The sequence below is a fragment of the Aplysia californica genome, unplaced genomic scaffold (assembly GCF_000002075.1).
Source record: "Aplysia californica isolate F4 #8 unplaced genomic scaffold, AplCal3.0 scaffold00240, whole genome shotgun sequence".
Lineage (NCBI taxonomy): Eukaryota > Metazoa > Mollusca > Gastropoda > Aplysiida > Aplysiidae > Aplysia > Aplysia californica.
The window spans coordinates 517,079-535,876 of NW_004797510.1; the positions used below are offsets into that span (position 1 = coordinate 517,079).

General features: G+C 38.0%; 2 protein-coding genes across 2 annotated transcripts in view; one reads left to right on the forward strand and one right to left on the reverse strand.

Moving 5' to 3' along the window:
- The first annotated feature begins 882 nt into the window (after positions 1-882).
- LOC101856028 lies at positions 883-12,865 on the forward strand. Its single transcript, XM_013083541.2, has 9 exons — positions 883-1,257; positions 2,309-2,437; positions 4,072-4,206; positions 4,720-4,866; positions 5,834-5,959; positions 6,999-7,234; positions 8,293-8,341; positions 9,944-10,419; positions 11,606-12,865. The coding sequence occupies exons 1-9, from the start codon at positions 1,168-1,170 to the stop codon at positions 12,180-12,182; spliced, it is 1,965 nt and encodes a 654-aa protein (XP_012938995.1). The 5' UTR covers positions 883-1,167; the 3' UTR covers positions 12,183-12,865.
- A 1,858-nt stretch (positions 12,866-14,723) lies between these two features.
- LOC101856269 (universal stress protein PHOS32) overlaps positions 14,724-18,798 on the reverse strand; it is a gene marked incomplete at its 5' end in the record, with an annotated part of 9,079 nt that continues 5,004 nt past the window's right edge. The window contains 3 exon segments of the mRNA XM_013083542.1: positions 14,724-15,830; positions 16,681-16,854; positions 17,842-17,948. Coding sequence (XP_012938996.1) covers positions 15,747-15,830; positions 16,681-16,854; positions 17,842-17,948 — 365 coding nt within the window.

The window sequence follows — 18,798 nt, forward strand, 5'->3', positions numbered from 1 at the left end:
CTCTCTCTCTCTCTCTCTCTCTATCTATCTATCTATCTATCTAGATCTAGCTATCTATCTTCCTATTCATATCTATGTATCCTCATATATCTGTATGAATGTCTCTTTCCCTCTCTTGCTCTCTCATCTCTTTATCTCTCTCTTTCTCTCTCATTCTCTCTTTATATCTAGATCTAGATCTAAATCTAGATATATTTTAGATATCTCTCTGTTTCTGTTCCTGTCTGTCTATATCTCATCGAGTCTCTCGCTCTTCCTCCGCCCCGCCCCCCGCCCCCGGTCTCTCTCTCTCTCTCTCTCTCTCTCTCTCTTTCTCTCTCTCTGCGTGTGTATCTCTCAACATGTTTTCCTCGAAAAGTGGATTACATTGAAATGTTGTCCGATTGCAGATTATAGCAGAGAGAATTCAAAGGGATTTAGTCTAGTTAATTGTGAAAACTGAAAAGATAAACACTTTTTTTCCAAAACGAATTAAAACAAATTGCTTTTACGGTTGGTATTCATCCGAATAATACGATTGACTTTGATTACACAATGTTATACTGGCTCTCTATATTTTTAAGTCCAAGAAATGGTGTTAACACAATTCAATTTGTTGTCTTTTAGTTTCATTTATCGTTACATTATGGATTTTAAGCAGTCGGTTGGTTTAAGAGCACTAGTGGTATGTAAAAATTGAATAATTTTCCTCTGTTGTTTTTGTCAGTCAGCCTTGATTTACATCCCCACGTCAGGTAATCATGATTGTGTCCCTGTGTTTCTCTTATCGGGAAAACGAATGAATGTGTCCTTTGCAGCCTATCTTGGTGACTGTTGTGGGCAAACATTGTATTTTATTTCTTTTTTCAGTTATAGTTAGGGGGGGGGTGTATTTTGTTCACGTTATATGTATATGTAAATAAATAGACATACTATGTATAATGCATTATTATATTATCTTCTTTTTTGTTTTTATCTTTTTTTTTTCTTTTTTGTTTGTTTGAGATTTTTATTGATATCTTGGCACATAGTGTTTTCTAATGTTGATCGAAAAAGTGGTCTTTAGAGACCTGAAAACACATTGATATCTACACTCACTCAAATCAATTACAATAACTATAATTCACCAGCCATATTTTCGCCCTCTCCCACAGTTGTTATCTCCAACAACAACTGTGGACGTCAGGCATGAAGGTTGCATCAGATCCTTGTCCTGACTCCGCCCACTTCGGAGACTTATGGATGCCACAAAAGGGTCAAACGGACGACATTTCAACCGTTAGGAACTCGCAATTTGTGTCGTTTTAGTCATTAATCATCATAATGATGTAGTCACTTGGCAGTAGTAGTAGTAGTAGTAGTAGTAGTAGTAGTAGTAGTAGTAGTAGTAGTAGTAATAGTAGTAGTAATAGTAGTAGTATCATTATTATCATCACCATCATCATAGTCGTTATTATTATTGTTATTATTATTATTATTGTTGTTATTTTTATTTTTTAATTACTTTTTTTACTCTTATTGTTGTTGTTGCTGTTATGATTATCATCATTATTGTCAATAGCATTACTTTTTATTATTATTTTTTTATAGTATTAATAATGACAAAAAGCCTTTATTGTTCATGCTCTGGCATATTGGCTTGCAGTTTCAACACACATTAAAAAACACACACACAGTCACTCACACAATCAGTCATACAATCACTCACACACAGACACACACACACGCACACATGCACACACACAGCGCGCGCGCGTGCACACACACAGGCCATTGGTCTTTACGGTAAATGTAAAAACAGTTATTTTAATTTTAATCAGGTTATCATTTTTAAATTGTTATTTTACCTCAAGTTTTCCGCATTTTAAATCTGACCATTGACCTGGGCCAAGCCTTGAAGTTTTCAGCATTTTAAATCTGACCATTGACCTGGGCCAAACCTTGAGGTGAACTGTAGTGAATGTAATCAACTTGTGTTTGGAGCGCTCATATGACCTTATGCCGTTGCGAGCGCCGTAATACTTTTACTAAACTAAACTTAACTAAACACACACACACAAACACACACACAAACACACACACACACACACACACACACACACACACACACACACACTCACAGTATCCCTTCCGCACACATCTAATTGATATGTTACGGCAATCCGATCTAATAGGACTAGTCAGTCCTATTTTATAAGATGATTAAGATAGACGTTGAACTCGGAGGTCCAGCCTCTTACGTGACCTGATAGTGTTGACAGGGGCGTTAAACCTACAATTCCATCTTTTTTTTAAACTTCTCTAACATAATGGCTTCCTTTTTTTCTAGAACAAGAATAACATCTACCCAGAATGCAGAGTAAACAACCAACAGTGTGATCCTAAAGGCAGCACATTTATCGGAGAATACCTCTTCGAGTTATGGAAAAACCAGTGTTTGTGTGACGTGAAATTAAAGGTTTGTTTGTTTGTTTGTTTGTTTGTTATTTTGTTCGTTATTTTGTTTGTTTGTTTGCTTGCTTGTTTGTTTGCTTTTTTTGAGGGGGTGGTGTTTTGTTTCATTCGTTTTTGTAAAAGTTTTCAGGCGCTCGCAACTGCATAGAGGTTTAAATTTCATAAATGGAAACAAACAACTGGTAGATAGATAGATAGATAGATAGATAGATAGATAGATAGATAGATAGATAGATAGTTAGATTGATAGATAGATAGATCGTTGCTTGCTGAAAGATTAAAAGTTTAGTGACAGAATGATCCGCTATTTGTTTTAGTATTGTTTTGGCGATATATAATGATATAATTCTAACCAATATTAGCATTTTTTCTGTTTTCAACATTTAACAATGCGAGCATTCTTACTAAATAATCCCCAAACGCCTATCACTACTGTGTCTTGATATTATGAAAACGTCTTTCTTCCGAAACTTGAAAGGTAATAATAGATTATATTGTGTTTTAGTGATGTTCCTTCCTGACCCGAGATTTCATGATATCATAACGATACGATACTAACGTCTCTTTTTTGTCTCATGTTTACAATAGTGGATAATATAAGGGTGTTATATTCATTTCCTTGGCCTTCAGCTAGTATTTTACAGCCGTTAATCAGTGTAATGAACCCCTTGATTTCCGTCCTTGCAGTGAGTGTCTGAATTCGGTTTACTTTTTCAATTATTTTTGTTCTAGTTGTATTATTAATATTATTATAATGATTTTTTAAAATTATTATTATTATTAATATTATTATTATTATAATTATCATTATTATTGTTATTATAATATTTATAATTATTATAATCATTATTATTATTATTGTTATTATATCTTTATTATTATTATTATTATTATTATTGTTATTATTATCATTATTATTATCATTATTATTATTATTTTTATTATTATTATTATCATTATTATTATTATTTTTATTATTATTATTATTATTATTATTATTGTTATTATTATTATTATTATTATCATTATTATTATTATTTTTATTATTATTATTATCATTATTATTATTATTTTTATTATTATTATTATTATTATAACTACTACTGTTATTAACCTCGATGACTCATCTTTCTATTTTTGCTGGCATACATCGGTTGTTGTTTGTTTGTTTTATTTAAAGACAGTATCTGTCGACGAATTGGCATGAAAAAGAGTTCAAAATACAGAAAGTTGGAGATTAGGGTGCCTTCCCCTGGAAACAAATATTATTTTCATAGCGTTTGAATGGAGCTCATACTGACACCACTTGAATAATGTTAAGTTTAGGGAGAAACCAAGAATACTGGCCCTTAACTTACAACAGTCGTTGCAATACAATACTTTCACGACGGTAATAAGCAACTAAGACATTCCCGAAGTGTACTCTTTTATACCGGCACACCAAGTCAAAAACAAGGCAAATATTGTTTTTTGAATAAACGAATTAAGTTGTAGTAGGCGTAATGTTACATAACCAGTTTTTGACTTGACCACGCCCTTAATTTTGTTTGTGGGAGTAATTACAACCACGTTCTCGCTGAGATTATGATGTTACAATTTGAATGATTAATGATTTTCATTATTTGTGTGACCTAAAAGGTAGGCAGTCAGTGCTTCCTGGCTCACAAGCTGGTCCTGGCGGCATTCAGCGACGTGTTCTGCCCCTCACAACCACAGATCCCGCCCACTGTGTGTATAGATGTCCCCAGTACCACGCCGGAGGCTCTCTATCAGGTAGAATCCTTTCGAAAACTAGATATAGATAGTAAGATAGATGGATGGATGGATGGATGGATGAATGGATGGATGGATTGATGGATGGATGGATGGATGAATAGTTAGAGAGATAGAGAGATAGAGAGCGATAGATAGATAGGTAAAATAGATAGATAGATAAGATAGATGGATAGATAGATAGATAGATAAATAGATAGATAGATAGATAGATAGATAGATAGATAGATAGATAGATAGATACGTACGAACATTTGTATTTACATATCTATACTTACATTAACTGAAAAGACCCATAAAACAACTAGCATCAACGGGGCAAAGGCTGTCTCACGCAAAAGGCATAAATTCGATTCCCGTGTTGGAAAATCTTAATCGAGGATCTGTCTTTCTACTAGGACGTTGTATCGAAACCGGCTTCTTGAATTACCTATATTGTGTCGATGATATCGTATAGAGATAAAAGTTAAAATATGTACATTCCTGACAAAATAATATTATTTTTTCCCTCAGATTCTCATGTACCTGTATACGTCTGAGATGCACCTAACGGACACGACCCTTGAGCCCGTGCTCTCAGCCGCATGCTTCATGGGCATCACAGACGTCGTGGACATGGTCAAGTCTATCCTGGACAGACCCACCAAGGAGAACCTCAAAGTAACCGTGTTTTGTTTGTTTTAGTTAGAGTTTTACGGCACTTTAAACACTGATAGGTCAAATACATGATGAAGATTTGAAGCGTAACGAGAAAGTAGCTTCCAAAGAAAATGAGGACAGATAAGAACGATATTTATATCTTTAATAGGAAAGAAGGAGCAAACTATACCAGAGCACCTGCCAAGTACATACGGTTTAATTTTGATAGCCTGTACCGTGCATTTTTCATCACCATCAAGAGCTTGTAGAAACTCAACAAAGCGTCAGTTCGTAAAACAAAACAGAATAATAAATACCTACTCAAACCACGATTTATATGAGTGCGGCCAAAAATTGGTGGCACAACTTATCCTCATGTAATAATATCTCCTTAACGGCTGAATATTGTCACTCATACTTTGCACAACAATTTGTATCACTTTGTCTTAATTTAATCTGATTTTTAATAACAATTTAGGCTAGATGAAAAAGCTTTTCTTCATAAATTTATGTAAGATACTAACAATCAATCTCTGTCCAAGCACTTTCCGCATCTCACATACATTTTGTATACGTATAGGGCCTACGTCATAGCTCACCAATGACACTTTTTAGTGGCAAAACTTAATATACGAAATTAATTTTATAGGGAATATTTTTTTCGCTCTTAAGGTTCTCAAAACATGCGTTTAATAAGTATAATATCGAGACCAGATAAAAATGACGGACTTGCTTTTAAAAGCGATATTGTCCCAGAGAATACAGCTAAGGGATGTTTATAAAGGTATATAGATATATTACAATGTTTTTCTTTTGAACTATTTTCTTTCTCTTTCTAAACTTAAGAATTTTGTTCTGTTTTGGTGTTTTTTCCTACCGCTCAGCCTTCACTAAGTTTACTGCTGAGGTAGATCTTTCTGGACTCGGTTATTTTCTTTCACCGTTTTTTAATCGACAACAGTGTGTGTGTATTCTGTAACGTCTCCAGCTCTACATGGATATACGGAAGCGGCAGGGGATGTCCGCGTCTCTCACAGACTTCCCGAATCTGTTGCGGGAGAAATTCGTGGAGCTCATTCAAGAACCTTTGTTTCTCGCCTCCTCGTTGGAAGAGGTAGGTCTGCTGTGTGTGTGGAGGTTATTTGGTGGTGAAAATGAGGAGAAGAGGGAAGATGGGGCGGAGGAAGAGATAAAGATGAAGGAGAGAGAGAGAGGAAAGGGAGGAGAAGGTGATAAAGAAGAAGATTGAGGAGGGGGAGGAGGAGGAGAATGAGAAGAAGGAGAAGGGGGGGGGGAATAAAGAAAAAGGAAAGAGAGGAGAAGGAGGGGATAACGAAGAAGGAGAAGGAGAAGGAAATAAAGAAGAAGGAGAGGGAGTAGTAGGTGAAGAAGGAAGAGTGGGAAAATGCGGAGAAGATATCGTATGATGAAGTGATAAGGAGGACAGGGAGTAAACGGGAAGAAGAAAATGAGGAGAAGGTGGAGGAGATTTGGGAAGAGAAGATGAGGGGATGGGAGAAAGAAAGGAGATGAACGTGTACAGCATGTACCTTATGTAAATACAATGATGACTTTACCAGAAATGTAAGTCACTCTTATTCAAACAAAACCTGAAAGGAATAAAAATGCAGGATCTTGTCTTACTTTGTCATGTAGTAATGCCCAAGAGAAGCCGTCACATAGCTGTTATGTGTGTCACAATGTATATTATTATTACCTCCAAAAGACCTGAAAATATCACAACTTCCAAGGTAGCATAATACATGCAAGCTGCCACCTTACAGCAGGTGCTAAAATACTAACATATTATGACCCTAACAAGCTGTAACAGTACTACAGGGTACTGGAGGTGCCATCTCTGACACAGATGTTCACGTGTAATGACCCTCCATGCTTCACGGTCATGAGCTGCCTTTGCATATTCTGCTATATCCAGACCAGTCATTGTTTTTATTATATCCATCCATGTTACTCTTTGTCTTCCCCATGGTCTCCTACCCCACATCCTTCCTTCAAACACCTCTTTCAAAATGGTCTCGTGTCATTTTAACTGGCCAAAGTATTGTATTTTTCTACATTTACATTTTGTTTTATTTTGAAGGGTTTGTCGTGGGTGGCGAGAACTGTGACTCTATTGTTCTCTTTTCCTCCAGTTGGTGTCAGTGTTACAAGACCCGGAGCTGATGGTCACTTCCGAGATGGACGCCGTCCGCGCGGTCATCGGGTGGCTGGAGTATAACCCCTTGAGCCGCATGCAGCACGTGGGCCGCCTGTTTGAGCTGATTAACCTGGAGTGCGTGAGCACAGAGGAGCTCATCAGACTCAAGGAAGAGAAACGCCATCTGTTTGAGGACTCCAGGGCTGTAGATGTTGTCATGAATGCGTTCATGTGAGTGGGTGGTAATTTTTACCTTTCTGTACACACACTGACAAACACATTCACACAGCTATACGTATGATCAACTGATGCTTTTATGGATATTCAAAGTATTTATGAAAAACATGTTTTTGATTTTTCTGTACAAATATCAAAAGCACCTTTTATTCAGAATGTATGTAACCCGAACGCATAATTTATCTCATTTTGAATTACTGTTGTCACATTCTGTGTGTGGGGGGGGGGGGGTCTTCGTTTTTCCCCTTCACCTCTTTAATAGAAACTCCGAAGTCACGCCTATTATAGTTTGTTGTTTTCCAATACTCTGGTCAGAATTTTAAAAAAACCAAACACAATGAAGAATAGTTTCGAAATTAGAATGTGGCTGCTTGAAGACAAGGGGCCTTGCTAAGTAGGAAAAACGATCACATACTTAAAAATCTGTTGCACTGTCTGTTGAAGAACCAGCAGTCAACTACACTTGAGATCAAGCAGATAACCACAAAGAAGGAAAGACGCCTATTTTAGTTTACGTTTCAATTTTAGCACGATTGTTATTCATTGCTCTAAGCGTACGTGTATCAATTGGAAAGGTAAGTTTACTGTATCCAGGATAATGATATTATAACGTAGGTGACCCTATTGAGTCGAATATCTTTTCCCAAGAAGTACTGGAGTTCGAAAGACTGAAATTAAACCACTTCCTGTAACAACTCTGGCTTTATATTCTTCAGCAGTATTGGAAAATCTAATGACAACGAAATTATTTGGATGTGTTGAGGGGACATTACAACTTGTTTATTGGTTTGATAGCGCATCTGTGAGAAGAATTGCAGGTATGTGAAAATCTGAGTGTTCTAAGGAAATTGAACATCTTTGGACCAACAATTTTCATATTGGCTGTCATTTTTTCGGACCAGGTCACAAAAGTGGTGTCATTGTATTTTTCCTTCTCTTAAAGCATCCGTCGGGGGTTTTTTAATGTATGTATTTTCTTTTTCGGGCTCAAATCCTCCCTGTTATGACATCTAGCTCATGAAATTGACTATGTTTTACCTCTTGTCCTTCAGAAAACGTGTTCAATGTAGCGCAGCCCAGATGCCACCAGACAGTAGCCGGGTAAGAAAAGTAAAAATGATTAACTCTTTAAGGATGTAGTTGACACGATATATTATGTCCGTTCAGCAGCAGACCAAAGGAAAAGTTGTGGAATATGCCGAACCTCCAGAAAAATAAAATATGTATAATAGTTCACAGTGCACATGCGGTTGCCAGCTTTTTAAAGTTTCAGATAAAGGAAACAGAATCCAAAAAATGCCACAAAACTGCGCTTCTGCAAGCATTGTCCTCCCCCCCCTCCCCCCTCCCTTCAACTCAAAACCATTTATTGATGACATATTATCATTTATTACAAATAAATGATGAGAGCTTCTGTTCTTCAGAAATCGCATATGACAAAGTAACACATGATTTACACGCTGTTACACTGACCAGATGGATGGACTCAGCAAGGGCTAGTTGGTAAGGGGAGAGAAAAAGTCAAAAGGTTTCTGAATATTTTTCAATGCCAACGGTTACTTCCCTGTTTGAATCATCATGCCTCATTAGACTGCAGCAAACGTCAAATCGTCGAAAATCTTGTATAGAGAGTCTGGATCAGTCCGTGCCAGAAGACACATAAAACTGAATAAACTCAGCACGTTCTTCTACCATGTTGACCTGTCGGGTTAATCACATCGTTTCCCTAGCCGTAAGCTGTTATATGTTAAACGTATGGTCCCAGACTCACACTCAAGAAATATTTTCAATTGAGTGGGAGTTAAGGCTCAAATGCGCCAAAAAGGGCGAAGAGAGAAGAGGGGAGTGGGGAGGGTAACGATTATTACCAAATACCAGTTATCAAATTTTCAGGAAAGCATATACATTTGCAACACGTCAAATTATTCCATATAAGAAGACTTTGCATGTAAATTTTGTCCATGACGTTAGTGAAAGTAGGTTCAAAACGTGGCCATTGGCAAGAATTCAGTAACTTTGCTACATGGAGATTTCATTGAAAATGTTACCAAAATTATTTCGACTGGATTCCTCATTAACTGGTTAAAATATTATTACATTGTGAGCGTTATCATGTCGCTTGAGAAACGATACATTGCTCAACAAAATGTCTTTACCAGACTTAGCTCGGTTTAATAAACGAGGAATGACTTCCAGGAGTAGACACTTCGAGGTTTGGACTCTTGAATCGTTTCAATAATTTTTATGAGAAATAAAGATCTCACAGTAAAAATAGGAAATTGAGTAGTGTACTGAAAACGTAGTATAAGTGATTGTTATTCTTGCTGTTGTTGTTGTTGTAGTTGTTGATGACGTTGTTATTATTATTGGCATCGTTATCTTCTTCAACATAAGCTTCATACTAGGCACTATAGGGGTCATTTCAAAGAAAGAGCACTAGGTCCTCAATTCGATGCCACTTGGGTTTAAACCTAGGGATTTCACAGGCTGTCAGTCGTTGTTTGGAAACGTTGGACAACACGCCTCAAGTACTCAAGTAGATGTCCTTCCTCCAATTGAATTTTTGAAACAGGCAAAAGTAGATGAATTCATATTTCCCTTTGCGATAAATTGATGTACCATTAGAAAATAAGAAATCATGAAACTTCAGACACACCAGTCTTTTGTAACTATTTTTTAAACATTATGTTTTACTCTTCACAGCCGAGTAAAAGTAAAGACACCAAAGCTAACGACCAGAGAACATACTCCTTATGTGACGTCGAAAACCCAAAAAAGAAAAATATTCTGATCAGCTCAGAAAGCAGCGACAGCGAAGATCTGTCAGTCGAGCAGCCGGACGAAGTAGGCGTCTTCGTCAAAGAGGTTCCCACTCTGAAATCACGCCCTCGCTTACCCGAGAAAAGGAGCGCCAAAAGAGCTCAAGCTCAAGAGCCAGGTCGACCCAGCCCTTGCAGCTCCAGAAAAAGCTCCGGCAGCGGCAGGTATAATGTGGAAGGAGACACTAGCTCGGAGGGAGAAAGGGAGTCGCCGAACCGCAGGAGAATGCATGGGAGCAGACTATCAAGTGAGAGGAAGGGAAGAGACAGAGATCGTTTGGAGCGGAGAGAGCGTCACGGGGATTGTGGATGTACGTCGCCTGAGCCGAAGAAGAAGAGCTCCAGTTCTAGCACACTGAGGTATGTGAAGCTCTCAGTATTAGATAGTATGCGCTTCCCGAATCATGATGCCCTCTAGCTAGCTTACTTGATAGATAAGTTATATTGTAATGTTCAGAAGTATTTGAAATCAAAGTTGTAATTTCTGATATCATCATTTTTTTTCCTTTTTCCCTTAATCGTCTATCTGTCTCCGTGTCTGTTTGGTTGTTTGTCTGTGTGCCTGTGAGTCTGTCTGTTGCACGAGGCACATATTATTATTATTTGCTCTTTCGTTCTCTCTCTCTCTCTCTCTCTCTCTCTCTCTCTCTCTCTCTCTCTCTCTCTCTCGCGCTTTCAACGTCTACTTTTCCCTTTGCCTAGTTTCTTCATCCTTTCTTCCTTATCGAACATAATATTATTATCTAATATCCAATATTATCACAATGTTACAAGACTAGGGATCCTTTAATAGAGATTCGTGAATCCTACAATTTATTTTTGTTTGCTTTTGTTTTTGTGGGTGTTTTTAAAATCTCGAATTGGAAAAACAGTTCCTTTTTCATCACAATGTTTATCATCTTTCTCTTCCCTAATCCCTTTCTCTCTTCTTTTCTCGCTCCTCTTTTGACTTTTGATTCTGATCTCTATCTCTTTCTCTGTCCGACAGTCGGTCTATCTTGTCTGCTTGTGAATGTATATGTGTGTTTGTATGCGTGTGTGTGTGCCGGTTTGTGCATGACTGCACATACATTATCCTGCAGTGCAGCTACCATTCGCTGTACTTGATAGAGAATTACTGCATCATCTAGTAAATTTGATCCGCATTTCTATGCGCTAGAGAACTCTTATCCCTCCAAAGTCCACCTGAGCTCTCAACTACATCTCTCATGGGCTGGACGCTTTGGTTTAGTTGATAAATGTAAAAGGCCAACACGTGACTTGAGGTGTAGATCCGAGAAATTCAAAGGTTTTCTCTTTTAATTTTTAATTTTTCGGCAATGCTTTTATTTTCCCGGCCAACTAGATGTCTTGGTAAAAGGTCTACACTCTTTATCTTCAAAATGAAGTAACGTGTTTCTAGTTGATGTAGGTCATTGTCATCAATCTCAAAACCTTCTACACACTAATTGAAATATCATTAATATCATTTTGTCGATTTTGTTGTAAAGCTTTTACTTATATCTTTATATTATATTATTTTTTGTCTTTAAAATACTCCTGTCAGGTCTGAGGAGAGCGGTACATCAGATGACGTCGGAGACTCAAAAGGTCACAGGTGCCCCTCGCCCAAAAGACCGTTTCCCAACTGGTGCCATACGTCGAACGAGCACGAGTGCCGCTACCCCTCACTACCCCGGAGGCTCCCGCACAGAAGAAGCCACGAATGCGATCAACCCGCGACGGCCCCACACCGTAAATACGTCGACTCGCACCTCAGTCGAGTGCGTTCTCCTCTTCTCACACGTGTCTGCAGCTCCGACATCTACCCGTGCTGTGCGCCCAGAAGCCCTACAAAGGATCGAACTTCGTGCCCGTGCCCTTGCGCGTGTGGCGAGCGCACTGTCCAATACGTCAGTGAAGGCGACAGACGAGAGAGCTACCATGGGTCCCCGCCTAGAGGCCGGTGCTTTCACAGCCCGGGTGTTGAGAACGCCCTGTCCAGTTCTGGAGTGGACATTTCGAGAAAGTCCGGTAACAGAGCCTGTTGTTCCGTTAACCGACACCGAACGTGTAGTTCAGCGAGGCGAGGAAAGTCGTACATTGTATGTAAATGCAAGTATTGTGAAGGGCGAAGCGAATAGAGGCTCGAGTGACGTAGGTGAGGCTTATTAAGCATCATGTAATTATTTATTAGACCATCTGTCGGTTAAATTAAAATTATGCTAGGTCCTTTCGTAGATGGTTGTTTAGCTTGGAGGCCCCACCTCTTAAATAGTGTTGATTGGGGCGATAAACCTAAATCATTTCAGCATTTTCCCCTCAAACGTACACAAACGAAACAGCATAAGTAATCATGGTGGGAAAAGTTCTCCAAATAGACACACTTTATAAAGGAGTTCAGAAGTTTTCGAGAGGAGGATGTTTGCAGCATATTTTAAAGTGTTTTATGAAAGTGGTAGCAAATGAAGATTTAATAAAAACGTTTATCGTCACCATTTTTCTCCACCTTGTCATCATCATCATCTTTACCATTATCATAGTCTGCGGTAGAAGCAGAAGCAACAGTAGTAGCAGCAGCCAAGACCGACAACTAACAGGACGAGACAATCTGTCTTTACGTCATGTGCCAAAAGAAGGCCCCCACGCGTTTGAATGGGCGCGTATAGCCTAACTCGCTGAGCTAAACAAGCGGTAGTTTACGTTTGTTACAGTACAGGGCTACTGATCATCTCGGACGGTATAAACCTAGGCTAGTGTTATGTATTGTATTTATTTTAGCGCTGAGAGAGAGAGAGAGAGAGAGAGAGAGAGAGAGAGAGAGAGAGTGTGTGTGTGTGTGTGTGTGTGAGAGAGAGAGAGAGAGAGAGAGAGAGAGAGAGAGAGAGAGAAAGAGAGAGAGAGAGAGAGAGAGAGAGAGAGAGAGAGAGAGAGAGAGAGAGATAATTATGAACATCGGGGCTTCTTCCTGGGAGCCAATTAGACCGAAAATGAGGCCTATTGTCCGTCTTGGTATTCTTTAGTCTTGGGTATTAGTATGTGGGGAGATAATAAATGAACCTCTAATTATAGATCTACTGTGTTTCTTTGCCCTTTTATTCACTTGACATTTAGTTGATTTGTCTGTTATTTCTGGGTCTGTCCGTTCATCCTATTTATTTTTGGGGTGTGGTAGAGGATAGGGGAAGTGGTGGACTCCTTTTTCATTAACATCTGTAATACACGTAACGGCATCTATGTATATATACATAAAAGTGGACTTGGGAACTTGGAAACACATGTGTCTCTTTTCTCTCAGGATTTATTGCTCCATTCCAGTTGAGGGTAAATAAAGTCGGCCCATGACTTTCAGTTGATGTTAAAGCACCGATCATTCCTGTCATCGAAAGGTGGTCCAGCTGGTTTTCAATAATATAGGCACGTGTAACGATTCTAAATATCTATTGTTTGGACTCGCCTTCAGTACCACTGAACCAGGAGCACGCTCTTAAGTCCAATAAAGTTCTATCACAGAGCTGTATAGTTCACGTTTCGAATTCATTGCGGATGATTCTAATTCAAACCCCCATGGAGGGGGCGGGGATGAGGGGGGGGGGATAATTTGTGCGATGGGTTGTTTTTAAAAAAAATAGAAAATTGATCATTATGTTCTACGTAATCTGCTTCCCAACAAAGTTGACTTGCCCATAGAATCTACTACTTTGTTTATGAGAAAACCGAAGAGAGCTATTTTAATTTTTTTTTAACCATATTTTTATATTATAGTTTTGAGTGATAGCATTAAACACGAACAGAACTGATTCACCGCACCGGTGTCGATGGTCTAGCGGGTAGGGCCTCATCGCTGCTTAGTACGTGAGTTCGATTTTCGAGATTGCAAGTTGTTGCTTTTTTTTTTACTACATATCTTCTTTTTTTGGGGGGGGTTGCTGTTTTGTAGTCTGAGGTTGTTATTGTTGTTCTTGTTTATTTATTCTTTAAATTCTATTATGGGTTTTGTTTTGTTTAAAATCTAGTAGCTTCTGTCTGTCTGCTAAGATTTCTTTCGTCAGACACAGAAGTACAGACTAAAAAACACTTGCCACTTATTTCCCTTACCATATCACATCACTCCACAATATCACCGTCAGAAAGATGTAATGTACCCAAGCGCTGAGTATTTCTCTCCAAATGCTAAGTTTGTCTCTGAAATGTTATTTTTATAAAAAGAAAAATTATTGTCAAGCACACTTCAATTACTCGTTTTCTGCTTCAGTCGAGCTGTTTTGACAAGCGTTAATGTGCTTTTGTGTCTAAGCTTTGTTCAAACTAGTGAGTCCATTTTTTCAAAACAGAGTATTCGCACTCTTTCATTGTAATAAACCAATCTGTATCTCTTAATTAACACATTTTAGATTTATGGATGGATTAAAAAACGTGTTAGACTTTGAGACCGTGTTGGTTCATCACAATACACATAATTATGCTTAAACTACACACATAACTAGGACTGTACGTAGTCGACAGGTCTTCGGGGTTTTGTTAAATTTGATTGGGAGATAAGTGAACAATAATAATTTTTAAATCCCAACTTCTCTATAGACTAAGCAATCCAAAAAAATAGTCATAAATGCCTCTTCTTAGAAGCGTTTACTTCCGAAGTAACAATGATATGCACTCATTGCAAAAGTCAACCATGTGGAAAATTTATTGTTTAATTATACTTTTATTGTCTTTCACTTTTTCCGATTATGCACTGGGGACGTGTTGATATCAATAAGAGTAACGTAGGCACATAACAAACTGTGTACGGATAGACAAGTAAATAATGAGCACATTAAGACAATAACTATAACATAAATATTGGCAGCAGAATCACTTCGTTAGAAGTAAGATAAAGTTTTTTTTTGTTTTTTCTATCGATTTCGTTTCTATGTCTTTGGTCATTTAATATTTTCATCTAAAGCGGAAAGCAGTTAGTAGTGGATTGCCGCTCACCACTTAACTATAATCTGTGCAACATCAGGGAATTGATTTTTTTATACAAGGTTCATTTCGTAGTTCATTTCGCTTATGTGATTGAGAAAAGCAAGGTCTATTTTTTTAATATGCAACAACTTTGCGGTGCCTAATCACTAGGCCTTTTGGTTCGATATTATTTTATCGAGAGAGCAGGGAACTCTGTGAGATGTAGTACAAAAGTAGATTGTCTTTCCTATATCAGTTACACGCATGGTCAGCCATTTTTTTTTCAATAATCGAAATGAGGTTTTGGAACAAACAAACAAAAATCAAGAAAAAAAAGCAAAGCCAAAAAAAAAGTCTATATGACACAGGTAACCAAATAATGCATTGCATAATACAACACACAGAATTCTGATTAAAGACTAAAGGTACAATATGCACGATTTTCAAATATGTTGTGAGCGTTAAGTCTTTCTATAAGTTATACACAGTGAAGGAAGCATGGATGTTGAATATTTCGCCTTGCCGAGTATCAGTCAACGTTTGTAGTTTAGCTCCGGCATCCACGTTACATAAACAGAAATAATTTACAACAAAGCCAACCATTTGCAAGGCTTTGTGTGACCTACTCTGCATTTAACAATTTCCCTTAGTGGGAAAAACAAAGGTACACAAGATTTTAGATATGGATTTGGACCAAGTATCGAAGCTGTAAGTGTGAGGCTGTACACAGAAAGAAGGCCATGAACAGCCATCTCTGTGAACTACTTAACGCACAACTCCTCAGGGTTTGGAGCCGTGATTGCACTGGACTTTCTGCGGGATGTCTTGTATCTGCACACCACAACCTGAGAAAGGAGTGACAGCGTCGTCTAAGTATTCTCAGATAATGTGTAGTGAGTAGACATGAGTAATTTAATTACTTATTTGATAACTATGACAAAAAACAAAAAAAACAGAAAAGTCTTACGAACATACAAAAACATGAAGACGAAAAATTTGCACCAAAAGCATTATGTTAGCAAATACCACAGTTACCACTCCAAACGCCATATTCCTACAACAATCGCGACTACTTTGATTTGCAATGAAAAAAAATCATTATAGGAAAAAAGAAATAGAGCGACAACAACACATTAATCCGGTCTAAAGCATGATCAGCAGGTATGTCCCCTACATGACAACAGTTTGAACAATTAAAGGAGTTGCCACCAACAATAATAGCAATGGTAGGATACCAATAGAATAAACAAATTTTGATCATCAGCTACAACAAACACTAAAAGCAAGAACAACAACAACAACAACAACAACAACAACAACAACAACAACAGCGGGTGAGGCAGTCCAACCTCCCTGAATCCTCTCCGAGCACGCCCTTTGGGGCTCCAAACATTTCGAACGGATAGGCTATCACATACACAACAACAACAACAACAAAAAACAACAACAACAACAACAACAACAACAACAACTAAACGGCGGCAACAGCAATACTTCCACTAACAAAATCAGCGGTAGGCTACCATACCAATACAATCAACAAATTGCGCATCAACAACAAAAACAACAACTACAAAAACAAAAACAGCAACAACAACAACAACAACAACAACAACAACAACAACAACAACAAAAATAATAATAAACGTAACAGCAAAACAGTAAGACTGTTACTATGGCACTTCGTGTACTCACGGGCACAGCGGCATGGTGAACGATGTAGTCGCTGACGGTGCCCAGAATGGTTCTCCTCAGAGAGCTGCGACCACGACAGCCAATCACAATGAGGTCACTCGCTTCCTCCTCTGACGTTTTCAAGATGGCGTCACCTGGGTTCTTGGCCGACACAGCCCGAACTTTTCCATGAGCCTTAACTCGTAAAATACAGGGAATGACATTTTACATTTTACTGACATTAGGAAAATCATATTTCCTTTTATACAAGTATTTTGTTAGAACATTGTAGCATGAGGTGACAATTAAATTTAAACCGCATTACATTTCTGGATGTTTGCTACTTGCTAAATGTTTTGTGATTAGTACCCCGCTGAAATCTCTCTTGATGCCCATAATCTGTCTTTGACTGATTCACACCGGCAAACCACTTGTTTTCTCAGCCTTTCCTGTTCGGTTTTCTATTAATGATACGTCCTGATCTAAAGAATGTTCCAAGGTTAAAAAAACAAAAAACAAACAAACACCAATGTGGTTTATAAACTTAGAGCTCAATTATTACCATCCAAAGTGTAAATCTGTCAGTTCCTGAAAGTTGTCGGCGCGGCGACGTAGCGGCAATAAATATACTCGAAATATCGTGTTATGTCAGCTTACATCCATACCTCACCGCGTATCTCCGGTGCGTTCACGAAAATCCTTTGATTTCCAAAAGATCATAATGAAATTCTACCCAAAATATGCAACAATCAATTAAATATTCATACACTTCATCCTACTTATCTCATGTGTAATATATCGCCATCCTTATTTAAAAGCATATCATTTCGATATTAATCTTGAGAGGGTTTTTTAACGATTGCGTCAACACAATTCAAATGATTTAAGAAGAACACTTCGGAACCTACCTGTCAGCGCCAACCAGGACTGAAAGGGATACAACATCCCAGCAGAGACACCCAGATACTTTACTTTGTAAAATAGTAATCTTAGCCTCCCTTTAAGATTGATGCGTCCTTATAATATATTATGCTCTTTATAATCATTATTATTATTTATTATTATTTATTATTATTATTATTATTATTATTATTATTATTATTATTATTATTATTATTATTATTATTCTGTCTCATATGCCATTCTGAGGTGTGTGTCTTGTCTCAGCAGCGCGCTGCTCACCTTGTGCTTTAGCAGTTTTTCCTTGAACTTCTCCAGGTCATGGTGTACTTGCTCCTCGCCCTCCTTCAGCTTCAGGTCAACCACCTCGCGGTCAAACACGTACTTTCCTGGTGGGGAGCAAACATACTACATTTACCGCTACTCCAACCTAGAAGCAGTCAGGTTTCTTTGAATAGATAATTGTTATTGTACGTGCTTTACGCCTCCATCAGCAAAAGCTGATAGACGCTACCTATCAGGCTCAATCGGCGCTGAAAAGGAATGCAGAACCCAGCCAAAAATAGGGGGATAATTCAACTAAAAGAAAATATCACCACTCATAAATCGAATTAGGCGTATCGTGCGCACAACAGCTTACTAAAACTAAACAACAGCAAAGAGAGAACCAGCCTCAGCTCGATCCGACGTTGTGTCCTTGGGAAAGACACTTTACACGTTTTTTTCATTTGGCTCCGTCCTTTCAAAGGTCTCGCCTCTTAAATGACCTAACAGTACTAACAGGGGCCTTAAACCTATACCATTTCACCTTTTTCGCCAACTGCTATAGCACAGACGCCAGATTTAATATTTACACTTACACAATATAAATGGTTAAGCTCAAAAGAAACCTATCTTTTTAGCATCATTTTTTCTGTTACCCCAAAAACATTCACTGCGGCTCCTTTAAACAGTGAATGACCACTCGAATCAAGTATTAAATCATCAAGTATTAAAAGATATTATGTACTATATTATTATTGGTTGGTACATGCATCACTTCATGCTATTGTGTATTCACAAAATAAGTATAGGACGTTAAAGAGGAAATGCTATTCCTGCCTTTCTCTGAATTTAGGCTCTCGGCAAAAGGCGGGCTGGTGGAAAGCTATCAGCTAGTTACAAATGTCTTAAGGAATATGGAGTGATATGCAGTTTGCTCTTTGGATTGTTTGTTTTCGTTGTTGGTTGTTTTTTTTT